We start from the raw sequence: 26,698 nt of genomic DNA on the forward strand, positions 1-26,698 counted from the left end.
ATCCGATTCCAATTCCGAAGCGGTTCCTAGTGTTTCGAGGCCTCGACATCACAATGAAAAAGTTTTAACGATCCCTTTACCGATTCCTAAAGACACGTATTGCGTCGTGACGTGTCTTGTTGTCTTGACGCAACAAACTAGCATGGCACCAAGAACCACTCGCTCCAAAGTTTGACTACACCAGGAAAGAAGGTGAAAATGAAAGGTTACGATTAGGGTTGTTCCAATCATGTTTTTTTGCTCCCGATCCGATCCCGATCGTTTTAGTTTGAGTATCTGCCCGTCCCGATATTTCCCGATCTGATTGCTTTTTTTCTGCTCCCGATTCAATTCCAATCATTCCCGATAATTTTTCCCGATCATATACATTTTGGCAATGCAATAAGAAAAAAATGAATACAACTCGGATGAATATATACATTCAACATACAGTACATAAGTACTGTATTTGTTTATTATGACAATAAATCCTCAAGATGCCATTTACATTATTAACATTCTTTCTGTGAGAGGGATCCACGGATAGAAAGACTTGTGACTATGTATATTGTGACTAAATATTGCCATCTAGTGTATTTGTTGAGCTTTCAGTAAATGATACTGTAGCCTTGCCCAAATGCATGATGGGAAGTGGAACCATGACTGTGCGTAGTGCTACCAATTGATATACCTTCTCTGCGTAGGGAATAACATAAGATATTAAGAAAAAGATCAATTGCTACCTTGCTTTCCCATATTGCTTCCCATGATCTTTCGAATCATAGGGAGAGGTATTGTAAGGCTTTAGCTAATTAAAAATAGGCTTCAAAGGCTGTCAAACTTCACTCTACTCAATTTACGCTGCCTTTTATCTCTCTATATAGTTAGAACGGCGCCACTACAGATTGAGCGCGACAATGCGTGAGTGGGTCGTGCAGCGCATGCAGTAATTGCGTTAAATATTTTAACGTGATACATTTTTTTTAAAATTAATTGCCGCCGTTATTGGGATAAATTTGATAACCCTACCTTAAGCCTAAAGACTCTGGATGAGTGTAACATATTACGTCTAACGTTAAATACAATTAGAAAACGATTTAATCAAAAAATACATATACAGTATATTAAAAAGGGCATGGATGATATTTTTTGCCGATTCCGATACTTCGAAAATGACGTGATCGGACCCGATCGATCGGGACGCCTAAAAAAAGTTTTATCCGATTACTCGATTAATCGATACAATTTTCAGTCGATTACTAAAATATTCGACAGCTGCAGCTCTAATCGTGATACTTTGTATCCCAAAAGGATATCGATATGTTCCTGTCAAGAATCGAAATATTGTTTTAAAATGGTGTCAATTTAAAAAAAAAAAAGGCTGCCATTGACGGTGCTCGACGCCCAATCCATTTAGACTGGGAGCGTTCGTTCATTCAAAGCCAGAGCATTCACGGTCATTCGGTCCGATTTTCGGGGCATTTACAGGTCATTTCCTGTTGAGTTTGAGTCACTGCCTATTCATTTGGGTGATTCCCCGGTCACTTCCTGTTCTGTAATGCAAAATAAACAGCAAGTGACCCATAAAATACCCCAAAATCAAAAGGAACTAACTGAAAATCAACAGGTAAGTGACCTTAAATGGCCCAAAATTACTCATTGCCTGGCATTGGCTGCCACTGACGGCCACAGACGTCCAATCCGTTTGAACTGGGAGGGTGGCAGCGAATGAACGAATCATTCGCTGCCACCCTCCCAGTTCAAACGGATTGAACGTCTACTAGTGATAAACTCATTCCAATTCACAGCAGAAAATTGTTTTTTTTTAGTTTTTTGAAGAATGATTTCCTGACCAATGTATCAAAAATCCTTGTATCGCTATATCGTCAGATCATCGTTATCGTGAGCTTTGCATTGCAAATCGTATCGTGAGGTACCAAGAGGTTCCCACTTCTACACAGTACAGTACATCCTTCTATGTAAATGGGGAATCAATTCATGACAAAGCACAAAAACAAGAAGCAGAAACATGAAGAGGAGACATCATGTGGAAGGAAGGAACCAAGATAAAAGATAGAGGAGAGCAACATGTTATTTATAGCTTGTAAGCCTGCAATGTCCGTCTGTAGCATACAAATGTAAACCCAGCACGTGGTGAGCCATTATCACCGCACATGACAAACACAAAGGCGCCCGCAACAAGACAGATGCTCAAATTTGACGGCAATAAAGCTTTGGCGGCGTGCGCCTTTATGCGTTTGTGTGTGCGCTTGAGGTCAAGCCAAAGGCAGCACGCTGTAATCTTCAATTACCGAGGATGAGCCTCCAAATCAGTGGATCACGTCCGTTATCAATCCACAAACACACACACGAAAGCAATACAATCTCGACAGACGCTTGAGTGAGTGAAGGTGTTCGCGCTCAACGGTGAACTCAAGTGAAGGGGCAATCAACCTCAGTGGTGTGGCGAGAGATACAATACTGTATTTGAAATTTTTTAAGGCGCAGAGGTGACTCACCGGTCACTTTATTAGGTACACCATGCTACCCCCTTTTGCCTTCAGAACTGCCTCAATTCTTCGTGGCATAGATTCAACAAGGTGCTGGAAGCATTCTTCAGAGAGTTTGATCCATATTGACATGATGGCATCACACAGTTGGTGCAGATTTGTCGGCTGCACATCCATGATGCGAATCTCCCGTTCCACCACATCCCAAAGATGCTCTATTGGATTGAGATCTGATGACAGTGGAGGCCATTTGAGAACAGTGAACTCATTGTCATGTTCAAGAAACCAGTGTGAGATGATTCCAGGCTGCTGAAAGTAGCCATCAGAAGTTGGGTACATTGTGGTCATAAACGGATGGACATGGTTAGCAAGAATACTCTGGTAGGCTGTGGCGTTCCAACAATGCTCAATTGGTACCAAAGGGCCCAAAGAGTGCCAAGAAAATATTCCCCACACCATTACACCACCACCACCAGCCTGAACCATTGATACAAGGCAGGATGGATCCATGCTTTCATGTTGTTGACGTCAAATTCTGACCCTACCATCCGAATGTCGCAGAAGAAATCGAGACTCATCAGACCAGGTAACGTTTTTCCAATCTTCTATTGTCCAATTCTGATGAGCTTGTGCAAATTGTAGCCTCAGTTTCCTGTTCTTAGCTGAAAGGAGCGGCCCCCGGCGTGGTCTTCTGCTGCTGTAGCCCATCTGCCTCAAAGTTCGACGTACTGTGCATTCAGAGATGCTCTTCTGCCGACCTTGGTTGTAATGGGTGGTTATCTGAGTCACTGTTGCCTTTCTATCAGCTCGAACCAGTCTGGCCATTCTCCTCTGACCTCTGGCATCAACAAGGCATTTCCGCCCACAGAACTGCCGCTCACTGGATATTTTTTCTTTTTCGGACCATTCTCTGTAAACCCTAGAGATGGTTGTGCGTGAAAATCCCAGTAGATCAGCAGTTTCTGAAATACTCAGTGGCAGTTTACATGGCGACTCTGCGAGACAAAGACGCAATGACTGAGTAGCGGACTCGCCTTGCGCACATATGGTGTCGGCAAAGACGAAAAATTCTGAATCCTGCCTCCAAAGTGGAAGAATCCAATTGCGGGGGGTTGAAAGGGGGGGCTTCCTCGGCATGCATATCAAAGGCTCCTGCAGCGCGAGACCTCGTACACGTCACATTGGCCGTGCACAGCGGTGCTACTAAACATTAAAAACACCAAATATGGCGGAATGTCAGCTTTAATTTACTGTTTTAATAATATTTTTAAATTAAAAATGTTGAACGTTTCAATTTTTGTGTTTTTTTGAACAAAAGAAAAAAGACATTGCCTCGAGTGGGCGGGCATATTTTTTTCCGGGCTGAGGGCGCTTGGTGGGGGCAAAGTGCATCATTCTCCGTCGCCCTGTAAATCTGCACTGCCCCCTAGGGCCTGGAATGAATACTACATTGTTTTCATGCGGAAAACGTTCAAAATTGTTCAAATGGAGACGCAAGTGCAAATTCAAATTTGAAATTTTTCGTATTCTCGGAGAGCCACCATGTAAACGGCCCCTCAGACCAGCCCTTCTGGCACCAACAACCATGCCACGTTCAAAGTCACTCAAATTACCTTTCCTCTCCATACTGATGCTCGGTTTGAACTGCAGAAGATTGTCTTAAACCATGTCTACATGCTTAAATGCACTGAGTTGCCGCCATGTGATTGACTGATTAGAAATTAAGTGTTAACGAGCAGTTGGACAGGTGTACCTAATAAAGTGGCCGGTGAGTGTAGAATGGAACTATTTTTAAGGGGCAGGGGTGACGCATTAACATTGATGGGCCGTGTCTTTACACGCTCCCGACATCCGCGTGATGAGTCTCACACTGTGTGCTCGTTTTGCTGCAACGCAGTGGACCGGAATACTATTGCTGCAGTCCAGTAAAAGCTTGCTTCCATTCGGGTGTTGACATAGAGTATGCGCAAATATGCGTGGGGCCAATTTAGCCTTTTAGATAAAAATATGAACAATGTAACATAGGGGAGGACAAGGTGTTCAGGACATAGCCTAAAAGTTTGCCATATTAAAACCTGAGTTTAACATTTGGAACAACTCCCGTCATATTTAAGACACTTCGAAATTTGTAAAAATTGCTCCCGTTATTCCATAATTTCCTTTCTGTCTACTTTCATCATTTAAAGATAGATTCAAGTCAAGAGTTTGCCGATAATTAGGTTCGCTAAAACTGAGCCCTCCAGAGAAGTCTGCTTTAAGATGGCGGCTGTTTACTAACGCCAGTAATTCTGTCATTTCGCATCTAGTTCTGCATACAGTGGGGCAAATAAGTATTTAGTCAACCATCAATTGTGCAAGTTCTCCTACTTGAAAAGATTAGAGAGGCCTGTAATTGTCAACATGGGTAAACCTCAACCATGTGAGACAGAATGTGGGAAAAAAAAAACCAGAAAATCACATTGTTTGATTTTTAAAGAATTTATCTCCAAATTAGAGTGGAAAATAAGTATTTGGTCACCTACAAACAAGCAAGATTTCTGGCTGTCAAAGAGGTCTAACTTCTTCTAACGAGGTTTAACGGTTAAGGTTACCTGTATTAATGGCACCTGTTTTAACTCATTATCGGTATAAAAGACAACTGTCCACTCCACTATGGCCAAGACCAAAGAGCTGTCGAAGGACACCAGAGACAAAATTGTAGACCTTCACCAGGCTGGGAAGACTGAATCTGCAATAGGTTAAACGCTTGGTGTAAAGAAATCAACTGTGGGAGCAATTATGAGGAAATGGAAGACATACAAGACCACTGATAATCGATCTGGGGCTCCATGCAAGCTCACACCCCGTGGCGTCAAGATGATAACAAGAACGGTGAGCAAAAATCCCAGAACCACACAGGGGACCTAGTGAATGACCTGCAGAGAGCTGGGACCACAGTAACAAAGGCTACGATCAGTAACACAATGCGCTGCCATGGACTCAAATCCTGCACTGCTTGACGTGTGCCCCTGCTGAAGAAAGTACACGTCCAGGCCCGTCTGCGGTTCGCTAGAGAGCATTTGGATGACCCAGAAGAGGACTGGGAGAATGTGTTATGGTCAGATGAAACCAAAATAGAACTTTTTGGTAGAAACACATGTTCTCGTGTTTGGAGGAGAAAGAATACTGAATTGCATCTGAAGAACACCATACCCACTGTGAAGCATGGGGTGGAAACATCATGCTTTGTGGGTGTTTTTCTGCAAAGGGACCAGGACAACTGATCCGTATAAAGGAAAGAATGAATGGGGCCATGTATCGAGAGATTTTGAGTGAAAATCTCCTTCCATCAGCAAGGGCATTAAAGATGAGACGTGGCTGGGTCTTTCAGCATGACAATAATCCCAAACACACAGCCAGGGCAACAAAGGAGTGGCTTCGTAAGAAGCATTTCAAGGTCCTGGAGTGGCCTGTCCAGTCTCCATATCTCAACCCCATAGAAAATCTGTGGAGGGAGTTGAAAGTCAGTGTTGCCCGACGACAGCCCCAAAGCATCACTGCTCTAGAGGAGATCTGCATGGAGGAATGGGCCAAAATACCAGCAAAAGTGTGTGAAAAGCTTGTGAAGAGTTACAGAAAACATTTGGCCATGGTTATTGCCAACAAAGGGTACATAACAAAGTACTGAGATGAACTTTTGGTATTGACCAAATACTTATTTTCCACCATGATTTGCAAATAAATTCTTTTAAAAAATCAAACAATGTGATTTTCTGTTTTTTTTTTCCACATTCTGTCTCTCATGGTTGAGGTTTACCCATGTTGACAATTACAGGCCTCTCTAATATTTTCATGTGGGAGAACTTGCACAATTAGTGGTTGACTAAGTACTTATTTGCCCCACTGTATGTGATATCTACGGTAGCATTCTTGTGGCCGTATGTTTGTATCAACTAGCAACTATTTGTAGCGGCTGTCAGCCGCAGTCAGGTATTATTGTTTTTTTTTATTGTAGCGGCATGAGTTGAACATGATATTTACTCTCGGTCCGTTTCTCATTGCGTCCCGAAGACCGCGCTGACTGTGTTTAGTTCCGCTTTACCTGGTATAATTCAATAATCGGAATTTGGACGTTTGTGAATCGTTCTCGAATCTTCCACGGCCAAATGGCGAATTATCTAAGAATCAGAAATTTCGCACACCTCTAATATTCGTAGACATTTTTTGTGAGTGAATATGAAATGCAACGATTAATCCAATGGTAAAAAAATAAGAGATGAGAGAGAGAGATCTATAAAAAACTGGCTTCTTTTTTTCCATTTGAATTTTCACTCAAGGGACATAAATTTGTGCAAATTTATCAAACTGCGTCTTATGCAAGTCTGCACTTCAACACCTGCGCCTACTTTAATGTGCAAATGGAGGAAAGCTTTCATTCCATCTGATGTTATTTCATCATGAATGAGCATCGGCCTTGTTTATCCACCGATGTGACCCGAGCGAGTGCGCGTAATCCCCGTCTGATGCCGCTCCAACAAATGCCACCGTTTAATCTGCGGATTATGAGCCAATCTCCCTCACCTAAATCAACCGTCGACGCACACACATCTGGAAGAGCACGAGGACAACGCAGACAATGTGAGTTGAGGTGCACAAGTGTACACACACGTGCACTCCAAAAGCCCAATTAAATAAACTCACGGCACTTGACATTCCTAAGATAGTTAACATCATTTTTCTAGTGTGATTCAACAACACCCCACACGGATTGTAGTCATTCTTAAACCTTAAAAACAGTATTTATTGCACCACTCGGCGGAGGAAATCTTGATGAGTCCACACACAAAAAAATGATTTTAACGTTATGTAAACGAGGGAGAAGGAGCGGGAGAGCGCCGGCGCGGTTGTCAATAGCAACGGTGTTTTACAGGCCGATCATTAGCAAGCACAGTCTGTGTCGCGGCAAATCACGGTGGGAAATTTAAAAGACGTAAATGAAATCATTCGCTGCCAGTGACGGCAGGAGACGTCCAGTCCATTTTAACTGGGACAGATTGACGCCAGACCTCCCAGTCAAATGGATTGAATGTCTTTTGTCGTCAATGGCAGTGAATGGGTGAGTTAGTATCAATAAGTGAGAAAAGTATGGTACAGATACCACTAGTTGTATGTGACAGCCCTCTTGCAGAACTACAGTTCAGTTGTATTTAACATTTTAAGAGAATATATTTGAACTAGAGATGACCCGATCCGATATTTGGATCGGATCGGACGCCGATATGGGCAAAAAAAATGCGCATCGGTATCAATCGGCCGACACGGAAAAATTCCGATGCAGTTTTTTTTTTTAAAAGTCCGGTCCGGGTTTTCCAGCGCACCGATTTACATAATCCATTCCAGTTTTTCCTTTGGTTTCCCAAAAATCCGGTCCGCATTTTACAGCACACCTTCAACACACTACATTACCGCCTCCCAATTTACCGAGAGACTTTATCAGTAAAAATGTCAGCTGTGTGGGATCATTTCTCCTTAAAGGACGACAAAGACGAAGAGGCAGAGTGCAACATATGCCACAATAAAGTCAAGCGTGGTGGTAAAGCTTTAAGAAGTTTTAATACAACCAACCTAATCAAGCATTTAGCGAAATACCACCACAAACAATATAAGGAGTATGTTAAGAAAACATAACTAACACTGGCAGAAACTTTTATATGCGTGACAAACTGGCACTCGACAGTCCCAAAGCCCAGGGAATAACAAGAGTCATTGCCGAAGAATTCATTCTGGATGACGAGCCATTATCTCTCGTGAGTAAAGACGCACCATCAAACACTTAGAACCACGGTACAACGTGCCCAGCCGTCATTACATCCTTGAGCGATTCGGCCGTGGAAGATTCGAGAACGATTCACAAACATCTAAATTCCGATTATTGAAATATGTTAAGTAAAGCGGAACTAATACACAGCGCGGTCTTCGGGACGCAATGAGAAACGGACCGCATTGCGTCCCGAGAGTAAATATCATGCTTGTCATAGACCCGGGTAATGCCAATGCTCGACTCACGGCTTTAGCTCAACTCATGCCGCTGGATAAAAAACACAAGAATACATGACTGCTGCTGACAGCCGCTACAAACTACGTCAACATCGTTTTACAGTAGATAATAGATATCATATGTATATAGAACTAGATGCTAATTGACAGACTTGACGGCGTTAGCAACATTGAAGTATGGAAAACTAGATGCGTTAGTAAACAGCCGCCATCTTAAAGCAGGAGAATTCCCTAGTAGGCTGTTGTGAACCTTCCAAGCGAACCTAATTAACTTTTAATCTAAAATACTCCTAAATCTGCAAACTCTTGACTTGAATATATCTTCAAAACAGTTTTAAAACTTTCACATGTCGAAAGTAGACAGAAGGGAAATTATGGAATAACGGGAGCAATTTCAACAACTTTAACACTTGATTCGCAAAATTAAATCAGTTGAATATAGTTTAAAGCTGCTGATACAGAATGAGGACTTGAGTGTTTTATTTACCGTTTTAAAATGTTAACTTGATACTGAAATAGTCGTTTATTTAAACCTGAGAGGCTTTTTATACAATTATTGCAACTAATGCACGAAACATTAAAAGCTTTTAATAGCTTGGGGGGGTTTGTGGGATTTTCCACTGAGGTTGTTTGTGTGTTTTGCTTTTTTTTAAGACAGTTTACAATATTATTTGCACGTTTTACTGACTGACTATGCCATTTCTGTTATTTATAATGTTTTGTGTTTGTCACTGAATAAACAGGTCAGTTTCTTGTTACCAACCGTTGTGTGTTATTCAAACTCACCTAATTCAGCTAGCTAGTTGTTATCAAGAGCACTAAAACCCTTTTCAACACGAGTCTGACAACTAAGTAAGGAGGCTAAATAACTTTAAACTTTAACACATGCTCAGATAGGCCGGTATCGGTATCGGCCAGTATCTGTATCGGAAGTGCAAACAATATCGGTATTGGATCGGAAGTGCAAAAACCTGGATCGGGACATCCCTAATTTGAACATTTGACTTTATTTTTTTTTAGACTGATTGTGAATGTTACGCACAATTATATTATTAATATATGTGACCAACTTAGGTAATGAACGGAGAAACATCTCCAAATTTTTGACTAGTGGTAGAAAAAAATTACGCCTATTACACTCATGTTTTAAATTATGTTGACAATGCTTGAAGTATTTTTTAGATTGTACATGGTGGAACAAGTTTGCCAACCACGGTACTGATAATAATAAAATCCTCACAGGAACTGTTAATAAAAAGCTTGTTAATATTCAATAGTATTATTTATAGATGTCAAAGGAATTCATTAAAATGGATGGGGATAGTCTAATCAACCTGTTTTTAGGCAGGGAAGGCTTTGTAGTAACTGTATACACAAGGAGTGAAGGTTTGAGTCAAAGATTAAAAAATAGGGCTGTCAAAATTATCGCGTTAACGGGCGGTAATTAATTTTTTAAATTAATCACATTAAAATATTTGACGCAATTAATGCACATGCCCCGCTCAAACAGATTAAAATGACAGTACAGTGTAATGTCCGCTTGTTACTTGTTTTTTGGTGTTTGGCGCCCTCTGCTGGCGCTTGTGTCCAACTGATTTTATGGGTTAGTACCATGAGTGAGCATGGTGTAATTACTGACATCAACAATGGTGAGCTACTAGTTAATTTTTTTAATTGAAAATTTTAATCAAACGAAAACATTAAGAGGGGTTTTAATATAAAATTTCTATAACGTGTACTAACATTTATCTTTTAAGAACTACAAGTCTTTCTATCCATGGATCGCTTTAATAAGAGAATGTTAGTAATGTTAATGCCAACTTGTTGATTTATTGTTATAATAAACAAACACAGTATGTTGAATGTATATATCCGTCTTGTGTCTTTTCTTTCCATTCCAACAATAATTTACAGAAAAATATGACATATTTTATAGATGGTTTGAATTGCGATTAATTACGATTAATTAATTTTTAAGCTGTAATTAACTCGATTTAAATTTTAATCGTTTGACAGCCCTATTAAAAAATAAATAAAATGAATGGCCAACCACTGGCCCGCCATCCAGTTTTTCCGTCAAATATTTTCTAGCCTGTAGAGAAGATAAAACCAGATTGTATATTGTGCTGTAGGCTGGCGAGTTGATGACAATCTGAAGCAAAACTTTAGTGATTTCTTTCTTTAAATAAACCAATGGTGTTCAAGTGTAATTGAATTTTTTTTACCCCTGGAAGTATCGTAGAGAGAGACAACTGACTGTCCTCCATCAGGTCCAAGGGACAGACTGTGTGTATGTATGTGCATGATGCAGATCAATACATGCAGTCCTATATGGCCCAACAATGACTGGTTGGGGGGGTGTCAGGGTAATGACTTTGTCCTCTGGGGGTGTGCTACCCTTAATAGCCAACTGCAGCCTACATGTGGATGTGGGTCAGAACAAGCGCTGGTTTAGAAACATGCACACAAATAAAGAGGTTACCAATGAAGGACAGTGGAAGCCAATCGGGGTCAAACAGCATTATTGAGACATGCATCAGTCGGGTTGGGGGAAGAAATGGGAGTGGGTGCAACTCAAGAGCATCATGGCTATGCAGAAAGCACTTGCATCCTTACTTTTAAATGCATGGCAGTGCGCAGTCATAAAGCACGTGCAAAGCTGAAAGTCACAAATTTTACAAACCTGACTTAAATGTTCGTAAATTGGTGTTCATAGTTGCATTTCCACATTTTGTGGTGCACGCAGTAACTGAGCGATAGCATACGGGTATCTATAATGCACACGTTATGTAAACAAACCCAAATGTTTGCAAACCACGCAACGAGTTGAGTATTCTGGGGGCAAAACGGAAGGCATTTGCCAAATGTCATAAACAGGACATTGAATGTGGCTTCTCAATTTCCTCGTGTTGACAGTTTATTGACCACAAACCACTCGATCGTACTCGCCGTTGGAGTCGAATTTACAAGTACGTCACGGACTCCATTATCGGACAGACGTAGAGATTTTTGCGATGAGAATTGTACCAGTAAACGGTGAATTCCGTGGTTTCGAGCGGACCCTCCGGAGCTTCCAGGCCCGGATGCACTCCTCCGCTGTATCCGCCCACAGAAGACCCAAAAAACACAGCTCCCGCTCGGTTCCGGTTCTGCTCACAAAAATAAATAAATAGATCAACCTCCTCGGATCAGCAGAGCGAGCGATGAGGCGAAGGTCGAATGAGCGAACCCCAGAAAAACGCCGTTTGGATGACAGCAAGAGCAGATTAAACAGTCTGGAGAAGGAGCTCTCCAATCCATCGACTGAGTGGACGGGAGGGGTGCAATCAAGCTAGCTGACGTCAACATAGGACTTCCTGTTTGAGTAACAAATAAAAGCATTACAGCATCCGGTTAGTGTTCCAAATTCTACACCCTAATAGAGAATCCTTTGCATTTATTTTAAAGGATTATCATTACATTCATCTTCAAAGATGACCCCAAAAAAATCCACAAGAATTACACGATGATTTACCTTCTGCTAATAACAATATGCTATTCACAAAGATGTATTAAAAATTACCTTTAGGTAATAAGTTCACCGATTAAATTTGTAACATTTCATTTGTTAAATTTTACATTGGAACCACGACCAGGGCTGTCAACAGACTTGCAGGGGCCCGGGGACAAGAGACCATTTTACCCCCACCCATAGGCGGATCTTCTATTCAGGCGAAGTAGGCGATCGCCCTAGGCCCCCAACCAGTAGGGGGCCCCCAACCAGCTGCCCTTGCCCCAACGAGCAAGGGCTTGGGCCACCGGAGCCAGCAGCAACCCAAACTATTCGTCATGTATAATTATGTCAGCATACCAAACAATCAAATAACAAAACAAAAAAGATAGCATTTGAATGCTGCATTTGTATTATCCCCCCCCCCCACACACACACACAACAATGGACTGCTCCACGACGACGGCCTGAGTATCAGTCGCTTAGCTTCATTTAGCGCCGTTTAGCTTCGCTTAACGCCGTTTAGCATCGCTTAGCTGTTCGTTAGCTTCACTTAGCTCTCCTGCGTTTTCACCCCACTAAGCTCGCTATTTTTACAGCTCACTTGCTACATTGCACGTCGGCAGGGCCGGCCCAGGCCATTTGGGGGCCCTAAGCAGAATAATGCAAAGAGGCCCATATTTTTGGCCCACCATTTCGTCACAGTGTACTGTGAAACCCATACATGCAATCCAACCCATACGTCCATATTTTGTATATTAATCAGATTTTGTTGCACTGCATACTTCAAACTTCTCACCCAGAAGGATTGTCAGTACTTACAGTAGATAGCGCCACACCTTTTTCTAAAAGAGGAAAGAAAGAAGTCAAGGAAGAAATTTTATTTTTTCAAGCTTGTAATCAAATATTAAAACTCACAAAAGTCAAATAAAGCAAACTGTAGTAAACAAAATAGAAAATAAATTTTAAAAACTGCCAGATTGGGGGGCCCCCTAGTGGTCAGGGGCCCTAAGCAGCTGCATAGTCTGCGTATAGGCTGGGCCGGCCCTGCATGCAATCCAACCCATACGTCCGTATTTTGTATATTAATCAGATTTTGTTGCCCTGCATACTTCAAACTTCTCACCCAGAATGATTGTCAGCACTTACAGTAGATAGAGCCAAACCTTTTTCTAAAAGAGGAAAGAAAGAAGTTAAGGAAGAAATGTTATTTTTTTAAACTTGTAAATCAAGTATCAAAACTCACAAAAGTCAATTAAGCAAACTGTAGTAAACAAAATAGAATATAAATTTTAAAAATAGCCAGATTGGGGGCCCCCTAGTGGTCAGGGGCCCTAAGCAGCTGCATAGTCTGCGTATAGGCTGGGCCGGCCCTGCACGTCGGCTATCGTTTATTTCGAACACATGAGCCCTAATTCTCTGGCTTTGTGTCCCCCTTTTCAAAACTTCATTTTTTTCTCGTTCACCTCTATGATCTTCATCTCTTGTACTTTTCTTTTCTGCGCACCCGATTTATGACGACTCGCCAAGTTTATAACAATGACAGATTTTAATTTCCCGCTTCAGGGTACGTACGTAGTGTAGCCTTGAGTGCGCCAGAGTGTGGTCAAACTATTCTCTGCTAAGACGGGTGGGGGGGGTTGTGCAAAAAAGGAAAAAAATATATATTTGAAATATTTAATATGTTAAAGTTTTTAAGTATCGAGTAGAACATAATATTTAATCAATGATTTAAATTAAAAAAAAATATGTGAATGTAAAGTAAAATAAACTAAGGTTCATTCAGGGGCCCATATGCTCCTAAGGCCCGGGACAATATACCCGCCCCCCCCCGACAAAATTCTGTCAGTCAAAACATTGGCTGTCATGTAGTTTTTTGTGAGAGGTCGCCCTCTGCTGGAGAAACTCAACCTGTACGTATAAACCCGTTAGTTGAAATCCGAGAAATTGATGTTATAGTATGCAAATATATATTGATATAGCAGCGCAAAATAGTGAGACATTTTATGAAGTGGTTCACCTAGCGGAGAATAACCCCCCAATCATAAACACTAAGCTCTTATTTTGTTGACATTTTGCTCTTTGCCCTACATCCACATAGCGTTCGTGACGACAAAACAGTGCCTTAACACGGCGAGACAATGTCGAGGGCTGCGGAAAGACTTCGGATAATGATCGGTCATCTTGATCGGTCCTCCGAGCCTGTCGTATCCTTTAATTCTGGAGCTAATTGGTCGGTACTTTACGTCGAGTGAGCACAGCTTTTGTAGCCGGAAGATGTGCATCGAGAGACCGCTAGCGGTGCCTGTACAGGACGCGGACCTGCTGGAGACAACAGGCCTCTTAGAAGTCTGTTTAAAGGTTACGAATAATGTAAACATCCGTGCGCCCAACTTTTTTGATGCGGGTTTATGTATAAATAAGTTATTCTACAATCTTCTGAAATATTAAGATAGGATTATCTTAAAATAATGTGCTCCAAACTTAAATGTTGGTGCATGTTTATGAATAAATTTGCTATTCTACAGTACTGTATTCTGAAATATTAAGATATGATTATCTGAAAAGCAAAAATACAATGATTTATCCAACTTTGGCACTAATCATGAAAATTCATAGCAAGTGTCTGAAAAGCATGTCCCCATATTCGAGTATTAAATTCATAGGCGGAGTTTGACTTTTGGGGCAGGGGGGACACAACATGTTGATGACCCCAAAACGCAGTGTCAGCAATAAAATTAACTAACAAGAATATTTATAATCATACGTTGACAATGAGCGTTTTTTGTTTCCCATCATTCTTGAGGGGAATTCTAAATCAGGCTGCTGAGGCAATACTTTTTGCCAAGATTGTCATCCATTGAATTTGGTAAACCCACCGGTGTGGTGCCTATGTAGTTACCCCAGTCAAAAAATTGTATCCCCTGGGCAGAGCCATATGGAGGTAGATTTGTGTCTTTATTATTCAATCAAAAAAAAGTTGCTTCAATAAAAAAAAGTTGCTTCAATCAAAATATATATTTTCAACCTATAAAAAAGTCGCTCAAATACAAAAAAAAAAGAAGTGTTTGAATGCAAAACTAAGTTTGAAACTCATGAAGCTAAAAAAAAAAAAAATGCATGTGAAAGCTATTTTACTTTAATTTAAAAAAAAAAAATTGTTTGAAGTCAAACTTTTTTTGATTCAACCAACTTTTTGATTGAAAAAAAAAATATTTTATTTAAAAAAAGATTTTCAAAAAGAAAAATTACTTCAATCAAAAAAAGAAATATTTCAATCATAGAAAAAAAGTTTTTGAATGCGAAACAGTATTTAAGATGGAAAAAATTGCATTTGAACACTTAATTTTTCATTGAAAAAGTTTTGATTGAAGCAATCCTTTTTGTGTTTGGGCTATATTGTGATTAGGACATTTGTGTCTAAATTGTTCAATCCCCCAAAAAGTTGCTTCAATCAAAAAAAAAAAAAAAAAAAAAAATTCAATCAAAGAAAATAAAAATCATTTTTAAAAATGTTGTTCTCTTAAATTATATGCAAAGCAAATGACTGTCTAAGGTGCTTGAAAAATAATTTCAACCCATTATAAAAATATGTTTTTGTTCATTTTGTTGCAGTTTTATTGCTTTACAACTTCCATATATTATATACGTATATACATACACATATAGGAAAGTCAATTACATGCAATGACACTTTTCGGCCACCAGGGGGGGCCTGCCCCCACCTTAAAATCCACTTATGATAAAATTTGATTTTGATTCAAGTGTTTTGTTTAAAAAATCCTTGATTTGAGCTCCTTAAGGCAACACCAACGTCTGCTCAAACCGCCACAATTTACCCTCCCACATTAAAGTAAGGATACATCTCGTGAATTACTTTTGCTATTTTATGCGCCGATATAATGACATCCCACCAAATGGATAAATTCTGTTTTTTATAACACTTTGTCAGATACACCCTCGATAACAGCTTATTGAAGCCTGAAGACAGGCTCTTCTACGAGCAAAACGGATACTTTGTCGTGAAGAATCTGGTTTCTGATGACGACATCGATTTATTCAGGTCATAAATTACAATTGCAAGATCAGAAATGAAAATGAAGGTGAAAATTCAAGTTACCTGTACGTTTCTGGGTTGTCTACAGGAAGGAATTTGAGCGCATTTGCCAACGAAAAGTCACCGTTCCCGGTCTGGTGGTGATGAGAGACGTCGCCATTGCCAAATCGGAGTTTGTTCCAGATCAGAAAGCAGTCACTAAACTTCAAGACTTCCAGGAGGATCCTGAACTCTTCCGTTATTGCGCTTTACCACAGGTACGAAAGGTGTTTTTCTTTTTTAACATCTAACTAAAAACTACAAGTTGACCTTCTGCCTCATCAGATCTTGAAGTATGTAGAGTGTTTCACGGGCCCGAACATCATGGCAATGCACACCATGCTCATCAACAAGCCTCCCGATACAGGTATGCACTGGTCTCCAACCACAATAGAAGAGCTTCAGAATTGCTCGTCGGGATTCTGCTTCTACAGGAAAAAAAACGTCCCGCCATCCGATGCATCAGGACCTGCATTACTTCCCGTTCCGGCCGGCTGACCGCATCGTCTGTGCCTGGACGGCCTTGGAACGGGTGAACAGGCAGAATGGCTGCCTTGTGGTCTTGCCTGGAACTCATACAGGCACGCTGAAGGAGCATGACTATCCAGAATGGGAGGTCCGTTTCATCCTATTTTGAAAACCTACACCTGACATCAAACTAAAGATGCACGATAATATCGGTTACCGATCATTATCGGCCGATAATGGCAATTATGACATCACACCGATAATAGAGATTTTTAAAAATTCAACCGATAATGCAATCCGATAATTCTACACTTTATTTTGCCTTCAAATGTGTGCAACCGACACAGTTTTGTCGAATTCTGGGCCGGCACCCCTACCCATCCTAAAGGTATTTTTTGTGCAAATAAGTAATTAATTTGTAAGCATTATGAATATTAATTAATATTAGGGGTGTCAAACGATTACAATTTTTAATCGAGTTAATTACAGCTTAAAAATTAATTAATCGTAATTAATCGCAATTCAAGCCATCTATAAAATATGCCATATTTTTCTGTAAATTATTGTTGGAATGGAAAGATAAGACACAAGATGGATATATACAGTACATATTCAACATTAGGTACATAAGTACTGTATTTGTTTATTATAACAATAAATCAACAAGATGGCATTACCATTATTAACATTCTGTTAAAGCGATCCATTGATAGAAAGACTTGTAGTTCTTAAAAAATACATGTTAGTACAAGTTATAGAAATCTTCTATTAAAACCCCTCTTAATGTTTTCGTTTTAATAAAATTTGTAAAATTTTCAATAAAAAAATAAACTAATAGCCCGCCATTGTTGATGTCAATAATTCAATGCTCATGGGTGCTGAAACCTATAAAATCAGTCGCACCCAAGCACCAGCAGAGGGCGATAAAACTCCCAAAAACAACAAGTACACATTATACTGTACTGTCATTTTAATCTGTTTGAGCGGGGCATGTGCGTTAATTACGTCAAATATTTTAACGTGATTAATTTAAAAAATTAAATACCGCCCGTTAACGCGATAATTTTGACAGCCCTAATTAATATACAATGATTCGACGTTGGAATTTACTACTTGCTCACATTTGATGTGGAAAAAGTAGCGATAAATTGTATTTTTGCACAGTAACATTTCCTCTTTTATATAATTTAAATTTGTATATACGTATATCTTTTCAATAGAGTTATCGGCTTGACATTATCGGTTATCGGCATCGGTTGAAAAATGCATTATCGTGCATCACTACATCAAACTTTGGACTTTTTAACCTAACATTTTCTCAGGGTGGCGTAAACAAAATGTACCACGGCGTGCGTGACTACAACCCAGAACATCCCAGAGTGCACCTAGAGATGGAAAAGGGCGACACAGTCTTCTTCCACCCATTGCTGATCCACGGTTCTGGAATGAATCAGACACAAGGATTCCGGAAGGTACTACTCTACTCAGAATTTCCCTTCAAGTTTATTTACATGATTTATTCCCGTTTCTCCCAGGCCATCTCCTGCCATTATGCGAGCTCTGACTGCTATTACATTGAAGTAAAGGGAACTACGCAGGAAAACATTGAGAAGGAGGTGAAGGAAATTGCATCCAGGATGTACCCAAATGCTACAGAGATAACCTTCCAGGTGCGTTGGTTACAGTACTGCATAAAATCCTAGTTTAGAAGCGTTTTAATTAGGGTTGTTCCGATCATGTTTTTTTGCTCCCGATCCGATCCCGATCGTTTTAGTTTGAGTATCTGCCGATCCCGATATTTCCCGATCCGATTGCTTTTTTTTTTTGCTCCCGATTCAATTCCAATCATTCCCGATAATTTTTCCTGATCATATACATTTTGACAATGCATTAAGAAATAAATGAATAAAACTCGGACGAATATAAATCCTCAAGATGGCATTTACATTATAAACATTCTTTCTGTGACAGGGATCCACGGATAGAAAGACTTGTAATTCTTAAAGGATAAATGTGACTTTGTATATTGTGACTAAATATTGCCATTTAGTGTATTTGTTGAGCTTTCAGTAAATGACACTGTAGCCATTTAACTTCTGCCCAAATGCATGATGGGAAGTGAAACCATGACTGTGCGTAGTGGTACCAATTGATATATCTTCTCTGCGTTGGGAAATATCATAGGGTGTTGAGAAAAAGGTCAGCTACTACCTTTCTTCCCATCATTACGTTCCCATGATATTTCCAAATGTTGAGAGAGGGATTTTAAGGCTTAAGCCAATTAAAAAATGGCTCCAAAGACTGCCAAAATCCACTCCACTCATTTTACGCTGGCTTTTAGCTCTATATATAGGTAATTCGGCGCCATTATAGATTGAACGCGACAATGCGTGAGTGGGTCGTGCAGCGCATGCGTTAATTGCGTTAAATATTTTCACCTGATTAATTTTTTAAAAATTAATTACCGCCGTTAACGCGATAAATTTGATAGCCCTACTTTAAGCCAAAACTAAAGACTTTGGATGAGTGTCAGACATTTTGTCTGTAACGTTAAATACAAATAGAAAACAATTTAATTAAAAAATATATATATGTTAAAAAAAGGCATGTCCGATATTTTTTTGCCGATTCCGATACTTTGAAAATGACGTGATCGGACCCGATCGATCGGCATCCCAAACGATCTGGACATCTTTAGTTTTAATGACTTTTGTCTCCCCCTGCAGGACACATGGGCTTTTCGAGGCCGACTGGTGCAAGGAGAAAGACGCGGACTTTGAAGCTACAGAGGACTACTGAAGAAAATTATCTTAAAGATAAATAATCTATAGGACATGTTCTATAGATTCATAAAGTCAGATCATTTCAATATTTTTGTTATTTCGATCCAAGGGCGTAGGTTTGGTCTTAACATTGGTAGGGACGATATAACAGCATATCATGCATGTAAAATTTTTGCTGGGGACAGGACATTAATAAGACCAAACAGATTAGGTGGACGGGTGTCAGTGCTACATTTCCCACCAATATGAAGCTAATTAATTGATAGGCTAATGATCAATGCAAACTAAATATGTATTGATTTACACAAATGTTCATGTGTATTGGTTCAGGTGATACATAAAATAAATGTCAGGATTTTATTAGCAAATTTAAATTTAAATATTTGAACATAAATTACATTTTTCTGGTTCTATAGTTTCCAGCAGAGCTCACTACATTTCTCACAGCTTAATTACCGTTAACACCATTGTGTATAAAACACATACAGGAGGGCACTTCAAAGCAGCTTCCAACTCGAGTTTTGCAGATTGGCAAGATTACACAGTTTAATGTTGGGCTAACTCTGATGCAGGTCCGCCTTTCAGTACCAAAATTAGTGGTGTGCTCCCCACTCCCACAACATGGACGTTTTTTACATTACTTACTAGAGTCGTGCGAAATTTCCGATTCGTAGATTATTCGTGATTCGGCTGTGGAAGACGCGAGAACGATTCACAAATATCCAAATTCCGATTATTGAATTATACCAGGTAAAGCGGAAGTAGAACACAGTCAGCGCGGTCTTTGGGACGCAATGAGGAACGGACCGAGAGTAAATATCATGTTCAACTCATGTCGCTAGATAAAAAAACAATCATACCTAACTACGGCCGCAGCCACTACAAACAACGCCCAGTTGCTAGTTGCTACAAACATACGGCTACAGTAGATATCATTTATATGTAGAACTAGATGCTAAATACAGACGACGTCAGTGTTAGAACATGTATTATTGAACAGAGATGCGAAATGACAGACTTTCCGGCGTAAGTAAACAGCCATCTTGAAGCAGTAGACCTCTCTAGAAGGCTGTTCTAGTGAACCTAATTAACTTTTTATCTAAAATACTACTAAATGGGCAGAATCTTGTCTTGAATCTATCTTTAAATGATGAAATTGTTTTAAAACTTTGACAAAAGTAGACAGAAGGGAAATTATGGAATAACGGGAGCAATTTTAACAACTGTAACAGTTGATTCACAACATTAAATTAATTGAATGTAGTTTAAAGCTGCTGACACAGAATGGGGACTGGAGTTTTTTATTTACTGTTATTTTTGTAAATTTGTTTACTGTTATATGTTAACTTGATACTGAAATAGTAGTTTGATTTAGCATGAGAGGATTTTTGAACAATTTTGGAACTAATGTACAAAACAAAACAAAAAAACAAAGGGAGGGGAGTGCATCAATAATCGTTTTATAATCGAATCGGAGCCTCTGAATCGTAATCGTAAACGCATCGTTAGGTGCCCAAAGATTCCCAGCTCTATTACTTACAGTGGCTTCTGCTGGCCGAAAAAACTTCTAATACCCCTCCTCTGCGGAGGAGTCGTCATGTCGTCGACATGTAATTCTGTCGGGGCTGTGTGAGTATATGTGGTGATGGGGTTGGGGGGGTTGTATTTATCAGCCCGTCAAAAAATGGACCAGCACATTCAGCAAGTGAAAAGGGGTAAATTTAAGTCTGAACATAATGAAAATGATTTACAAAATAATGGTAGGGTCGATTCTATCTTGACAACTTATGGGAAGACAATCTAAATTACCTATATAACTGAACTTTTTATTTAATGCAAATAAGTTGCTTAAAAGTTAGTGGGGAAAATTCAGCATCCTGAAAAGTTGATAGTTTTATGTCCCTACCATCCCTATGCAAACCTTTGCCCTTGTTTCAATCTAATGTCAAATGTAGCAGATTCTCAGTTCAATAAATTGCACTAAAGGCCAATAGACTTTGAGAACGACGGCATGTCATTTCCATTCTGGGAAAAAAACGAGTGTAAAATTTGATTCAACTGAAATACTTGAATGTATACTGTTTTTACAATGACTAATTTGAATAATAAAAAACTAAAGAATTGCATGAAGAGTTGCATCCAGTCTGTTACTTTTCAGACACAACCAGTCACTCCTCACCAACTTTCTCTCCACCCACTTTCCTCCCTCACTCGCCCCTCTTACTTTTCTCGACACATCGCCAATCAAGAGTCAAGTAAAAGTACAGTGAAGTTCAGTCTATTGCTGCTCACCAAAATGCCTCGGAGTCCAGTTTTTGTTCTGTCTTGCCTTATCACCTTTCTCATCCTTGCACGTAAGTACATTTTGTGTCAGTTTATAGCTGTAAAAAAAAAAATTGGAAGATTCAAAGTATGTTTCATGAAGTATCTAAGGAGGTATCGTCTGTTAAATGTCGTAATTTTTTTTTTTTTTTTTTAGTTTCATGTGTCGGCGAAAGTGCAGATGACCCTAACTCAGCTGAGGTCAAAGGTAATAGTCACAAAAAATATAACTCTCCACAATTCTTGCTAACCTTTTGAACTTTGACCTTTAGAAGCCGTGCGGCCTGTGTTCATGCCTGAATCGGACGCCTCCACCTTTTTCAAACGACGCAGTCGCCGCTCGGTGAGATACTACGAGCAGCTGGGTGAGTCGTACACTAGGGAAAAACATTAGACTGACATAAAATATATGGATCAAAATGTCAGGGGTGCCTGTTAAGTCAATCAGATATTACTGCAGGAGTCACAGGATAGTGTGGCGCGCCGTCCTTCTACTGCAGGGGTCCCCAAACTACGGCCCGCGGGCCGGATATGGCCCGCCTTCACATTAGGTCCGGCCCCCTGAACATTTTTTTTTTTTTTTACTTATGTTATTTATTTTCTTGCTTTTTCTGTGAAGAACCCAGAGAGGGTTATTTGGTTATTATCTATTTGATTAATAGTGTTATAATTATTATATTTAGGGCTGTCAAACGATCACAGCTTAAATATAATCGTAACTAATCGCAATTCAAACTATCTATAAAATATGCCATATTTTTCTGTAAATTATTGTTGGAATGGAAAGATAAGACACAAGACTGATATATACATTCAACATACTGTACATAAATACTGTATCTGTTTATGATAAAATAACAAGATGGCATTAACATTATTAACATTCTGTTAAAGCGATCCATGGATAGAAAGACTTGTAGTTATTAAAAGATAAATGTTAGTACAAGTTATAGAAATTTTATGTTAAAACCCCTCTGAATTTTTTTCGTTTTAATAAAATTTGCAAACAAAAAATATACTAGTAGCTCGCCATTGTTGATGTCTAAATTTACACAGTGCTCATGGTGCTGAAAACCATAAAATCAGTCGCACCCAAGCGCCAGCAGAGGGCGACAAAACACCAAAAAACACAAGTAACAAACGGACATGACACTGTGCTGTCATTTTAATTTGTTTGAGCGGGGCATGTGCGTTAAATGCATCAAATATTTTAACGTGATTAATTAAAAAATTAATTACCGCCCGTTAACGCGATAATTTTGACAGCCCTAGTTATATCATATTATATTTAGGGGTGTCAAAATCATCGCGTTAACGGGTGTTAATTCATTTTTTTAATTAATCACGTTAAAATATTTGACGCAATTAACGCAGATGCCCCGCTCAGATAGATTTAAATGACAGTTCAGTGAAACGCTCACTTGTTGTGTTTTATGGAGTTTTGCCGCCCTCTGCTGTCACTTGGGTGCAACTGATTTTATAGGCTTCAGTACCCATGAGCATTGTGTAAGTAATTATTGACATCAACAATGGCGGGCCACTAGTTAATTTTTTGATTGAAAATTTTACAAATTTTATTAAAACGAAAACCTTAGGAGGGGTTTTAATATAAAATTTCTATAACTTGTACTAACATTTACCTTTTAAGAACTACAAGTCTTTCTATCCATGGATCGCTTTAACAGAATGTTAATAATGTTAATGCCATCTTGTTGATTTAATGTTATAATAAACAAATACAGTCCTTGTGTACTGTATGTTGAATGTATACATCCATCTTGTGTCTTATCTTTCCATTCATTTACAGAAAAATATGGCATATTTTATAGATGGTTTGAATTGCGATTAATTGCGATTAATTACGATTAATTTTTAAGCTGTAATTAACTCGATTAAAAATGTTAATCGTTTGACAGCCCGAATTATATTGTATTATATTTTATTTTTAGTATTTTTATTTTATTTACTTTTGTTCCGTGAAGAATCCAGCAAGGGTTGTTTAATTGTGGCTTTCTGAAAAACAATAAATTTTTACATTTAGGCACTCCTGCAATCTTCACACTTTTTTTTTTTGTTAAAAACTGACCCCGGCCCATCATCAGAGAAGGGAAAAGTTGTGTGGCCCTCACAGGAAAAAGTTTGGGGACCCCTGTTCTACTGTATTAATTCCAGTGACATGATATGCCTTTCCAGCTGAGCAAAGGGTGTTTCGGGCGAACGCGGAGCGTCGAAGGGAGTACAACGAGGAACAACGCAACGAGTACGAGAACTACGCAGAAGAAGATCGAACTGGTAAATTCCTGAACATGCCACCGGACCATTTACTAACTACCACAACACATTGTCTGACTGATTTCAAATTTTTCCCCTTTACACAGAGCAACAGGAAAGAACAAGAGAGAAATACGAGCAAGTCCGAGAGTACAACTATGACGGTCGTTATCCTCGATTTCACTGGTTTCACTGAGCGCCGTTAAAATTTGCGTTCAAGCTAAAAATGCTGATTTAAAAAAAGCAACTGTTTTCATACATATAACGCTTACGGTAAATAAATCTAACACCATGTAAAGCATGCTTGTTTAACTCCTTTTTATTTACGAGCTTCATAAAAGGTTACACTTCGCCGGCGGCATTTAGTTCAATCTATACATTCGCAATGCACTTGTTTTTCTCCGAGGGAAACCGGTGGTTCCAGTGGACTTTCATGTATTGCCGGTCGAGTTCCCTGGATAATTTGCGCCGTTGATGTGTTTAACACACGACAGCACTGTCTGGAATTTAGAGTATTCAAATGGAATTGGGGGTGGGATGGAATAATAGCAAAGAGGAGGTTGCATCAAGCTGAAATCATTTCCAGAGTGGAAAAGAAGGAGAAATGCCAAAATGCAGTGTAATTGCTATGCGTTGATGTTGTCCTATTAAACAGTACTGATACCACCTGAGAGTTCAAGGTTGGCGTGAGCCCCAGCACCTGGAGAGGATTAAGGAGTTTTTTTGTTTTGAGATGAAGATCACGTTTCATGTACTTTTAGAGGGGAAATGATTAACTTAGCAGCCGGTATTGAATAGCAAAAACTGAAAGAACACATTTGAATGTAGGAGTGTGACAAAATATCGAAATGGTGATATATCGTGATACTTTGTATCCCAAAAGGTTATCGATATGCTGTTGCTAAGAATCGAGATATCATTTTGAAAAGGTGTCAATGTCTAAAAAAAAAAAAAAAGTTAAAAATGACCAACAAGATATTACCAAAATTTCCCACCATAATAGTGTCTAGAGGTGTGCAAAATTTCCGATTCTTAGATTATTCGCGATTCGGCCGTGGAAGTTTCGAGAACAATTCACAAACATCCAAATTCCGATTATTGAAATATGCCAAGTAAAGCGAAAGTCCAACACACTCAGCGCGCCGCGCGGTCTTCGGCACAATGAAGAACGGCGCGAGAGTAGCTAAACATCATGCTTCTCATTACCCGGCCCCTCGGTTAATGCCAATGCTCAACTCACGGCTCTCGCTCAACTCATGCTACGAGATAAAAAACACAACAACATACCTGACTGCTGCCGAAAAGCTGCTACAAAGTACATCCACATAATGTTACGGTAGATATCATTTATATAGGACTAGATGCATTATAGATTCGATAGCGTTAGCAGCACATCTACAAAAAGCTAGATGCGGGCGTTCGTAAACGGCCACCATCTTAAAGCAGTACACTTCCCTGCGAGGGTGTTGTAGCGAACCTTCCGAGCGAACCTAATTAACTTTTGATCTAAAATACTCCCAAATCGGTAAAATATTGACTTGAATCCATCTTTAATATAATTTTAAAACTTTCACATGTCGAAAGTAGACAAAAGGGAAATTATGGAATAACGGGAGCAATTTTATCAACTTTAACGGTTGATTCACAACATTAAATTAATTGAATGTAGTTTAAAGCTGCTGATACAGAATGGGGACTGGAGTTTTTTTTATTTACTGTTATTTTTGTATATTTGTTTACTGCTATATGTTAACTTGATACTGAAATAGTAGTTTGGTTTAGCCTGAGAGTATTTTTGAACAATTTTGGAACTAATTTACAAAACATTAAAAAAAAAAAAAAGGGAGGGGGGTGCATCAATAATCGTTTTATAATCGAAACGGAGCCTCTGAATCGTAATCGAATCGTTAGGTGCCCAAAGATTCCCAGCTCTAATAGTGTCTCAGTTAACTCTAAGGCTGCATTGACGGTTCTCGACGCCCAATCCATTTAGACTGGGAATGTTCTTTCATTCGAAACCAGAGCATGCAGTCATTATGTCCGATTTTCAGGGCATTTACAGGCAGTGTTGTTAATTTTACTTTAAAAAAGTAATTAATTACAGTTATAAATTACTTCTCCCAAAAAGTAATTGCGTTAGTAACTCAGTTACCTGAATGTAAGAGTAAGTAGTTACTTGGCAAAGTAACTAGTGATAATTTTCATGTTTTTTTTTCCCTGAACAAAAAAAAAAAAAAAAAAAAAAAAAGCTCACACAATGTGAAGTTTAAAGAGTCTGGGGGACAATTGGCCCTAGCCCAATTCTTTACCCTCCACTTAACTAGACACAAGGGTATTGCGATAACTAGATAGTAACCGTTGCTATGTGTGGAAGTCATTTAATATTGTGAATCAACTGTTAAAGTTGTTAAAATTGCTCCCGTTATTGCATTAGTTCCCTTCTGTCTACTTTCAACATGTGTAAGTTTTCAAACTGTTTCATCATTTAAAAATAGATTTTAAGTCAAGATTTTGCCGATTTATAACCATTTTAGATTAAAAAAAAAAAAAAGTTACTTAGGTTCGCTAGGAAGGATCTCTACATCAGAGCCTTCCTGAGAGGTCTACTGCTTTATGATGGCGGCTGTTTACTAACGCATGTAGTCCTTAAAACATGTTGCCAATGCAGCCGTGTCTGTTTTTGCATCTAGTTCTATAATATGTGATATCTACCGTATCATGTGGGCGTAGTTTGTAGGCTATG

At 39.2% G+C, this 26,698-nt stretch overlaps 3 protein-coding genes across 5 annotated transcripts in view; 2 read left to right on the plus strand and 1 right to left on the minus strand.

Annotated features, from left to right (window-relative positions):
* The window catches only part of cdk17 (cyclin dependent kinase 17), a 47,548-nt gene extending 35,667 nt beyond the window's left edge, over positions 1-11,881 (minus strand). The window contains exons 1-2 of one of the 2 annotated variants that reach the window (XM_057854363.1): positions 11,755-11,881; positions 11,553-11,674 (exon numbers count right to left, since the gene is read on the minus strand). The gene's annotated coding sequence lies outside the window, so the exon portion shown is untranslated. Of the gene's footprint in view, positions 1-11,552 lie in introns of both variants that reach the window. The other variant, XM_057854362.1, reaches the window with a different exon arrangement.
* Positions 11,882-14,078: 2,197 nt separating this feature from the next.
* Positions 14,079-21,424, plus strand: phyh (phytanoyl-CoA 2-hydroxylase). Its single transcript, XM_057854364.1, has 9 exons — positions 14,079-14,222; positions 15,819-15,868; positions 15,968-16,078; positions 16,161-16,329; positions 16,397-16,478; positions 16,546-16,727; positions 17,902-18,051; positions 18,115-18,249; positions 19,306-21,424. The coding sequence occupies exons 1-9, from the start codon at positions 14,157-14,159 to the stop codon at positions 19,357-19,359; spliced, it is 999 nt and encodes a 332-aa protein (XP_057710347.1). The 5' UTR covers positions 14,079-14,156; the 3' UTR covers positions 19,360-21,424.
* Positions 21,425-21,433: 9 nt separating this feature from the next.
* On the plus strand, positions 21,434-25,434 carry ucmaa (upper zone of growth plate and cartilage matrix associated a). Of its 2 annotated transcripts, XM_057854366.1 has the most exons (5): positions 21,434-21,716; positions 21,842-21,892; positions 21,957-22,049; positions 23,878-23,976; positions 24,063-25,434. In XM_057854366.1, the coding sequence occupies exons 1-5, from the start codon at positions 21,434-21,436 to the stop codon at positions 24,149-24,151; spliced, it is 615 nt and encodes a 204-aa protein (XP_057710349.1). In that variant the 3' UTR covers positions 24,152-25,434. The 2 variants fall into 2 exon arrangements, with proteins under 2 accessions (XP_057710349.1, XP_057710348.1); XM_057854365.1 differs by having other exon boundaries at positions 23,878-25,434.
* Positions 25,435-26,698: the final 1,264 nt, after the last annotated feature.

This window comes from Corythoichthys intestinalis, chromosome 13 (genome assembly GCF_030265065.1).
Source record: "Corythoichthys intestinalis isolate RoL2023-P3 chromosome 13, ASM3026506v1, whole genome shotgun sequence".
Lineage (NCBI taxonomy): Eukaryota > Metazoa > Chordata > Actinopteri > Syngnathiformes > Syngnathidae > Corythoichthys > Corythoichthys intestinalis.

What these genes read in the sequence shown, in the direction of transcription:
- phyh (XM_057854364.1), top strand. Translation starts at nt 14,157, where the DNA reads ATGTCGAGGGCTGCGGAAAGACTTCGGATAATGATCGGTCATCTTGAT. An exon ending in GTTATTGCGCTTTACCACAG is followed by an intron (nt 16,330 to 16,396) that starts GTACGAAAGGTG and finishes CTGCCTCATCAG; the next exon opens with ATCTTGAAGTATGTAGAGTG. An exon ending in ATGACTATCCAGAATGGGAG is followed by an intron (nt 16,728 to 17,901) that starts GTCCGTTTCATC and finishes ACATTTTCTCAG; the next exon opens with GGTGGCGTAAACAAAATGTA.
- ucmaa (XM_057854365.1), top strand. Translation starts at nt 21,434, where the DNA reads ATGTATACTGTTTTTACAATGACTAATTTGAATAATAAAAAACTAAAG. An exon ending in CACCTTTCTCATCCTTGCAC is followed by an intron (nt 21,717 to 21,841) that starts GTAAGTACATTT and finishes TTTTTTTTTTAG; the next exon opens with TTTCATGTGTCGGCGAAAGT. An exon ending in GAGATACTACGAGCAGCTGG is followed by an intron (nt 22,050 to 23,877) that starts GTGAGTCGTACA and finishes ATGCCTTTCCAG; the next exon opens with CTGAGCAAAGGGTGTTTCGG.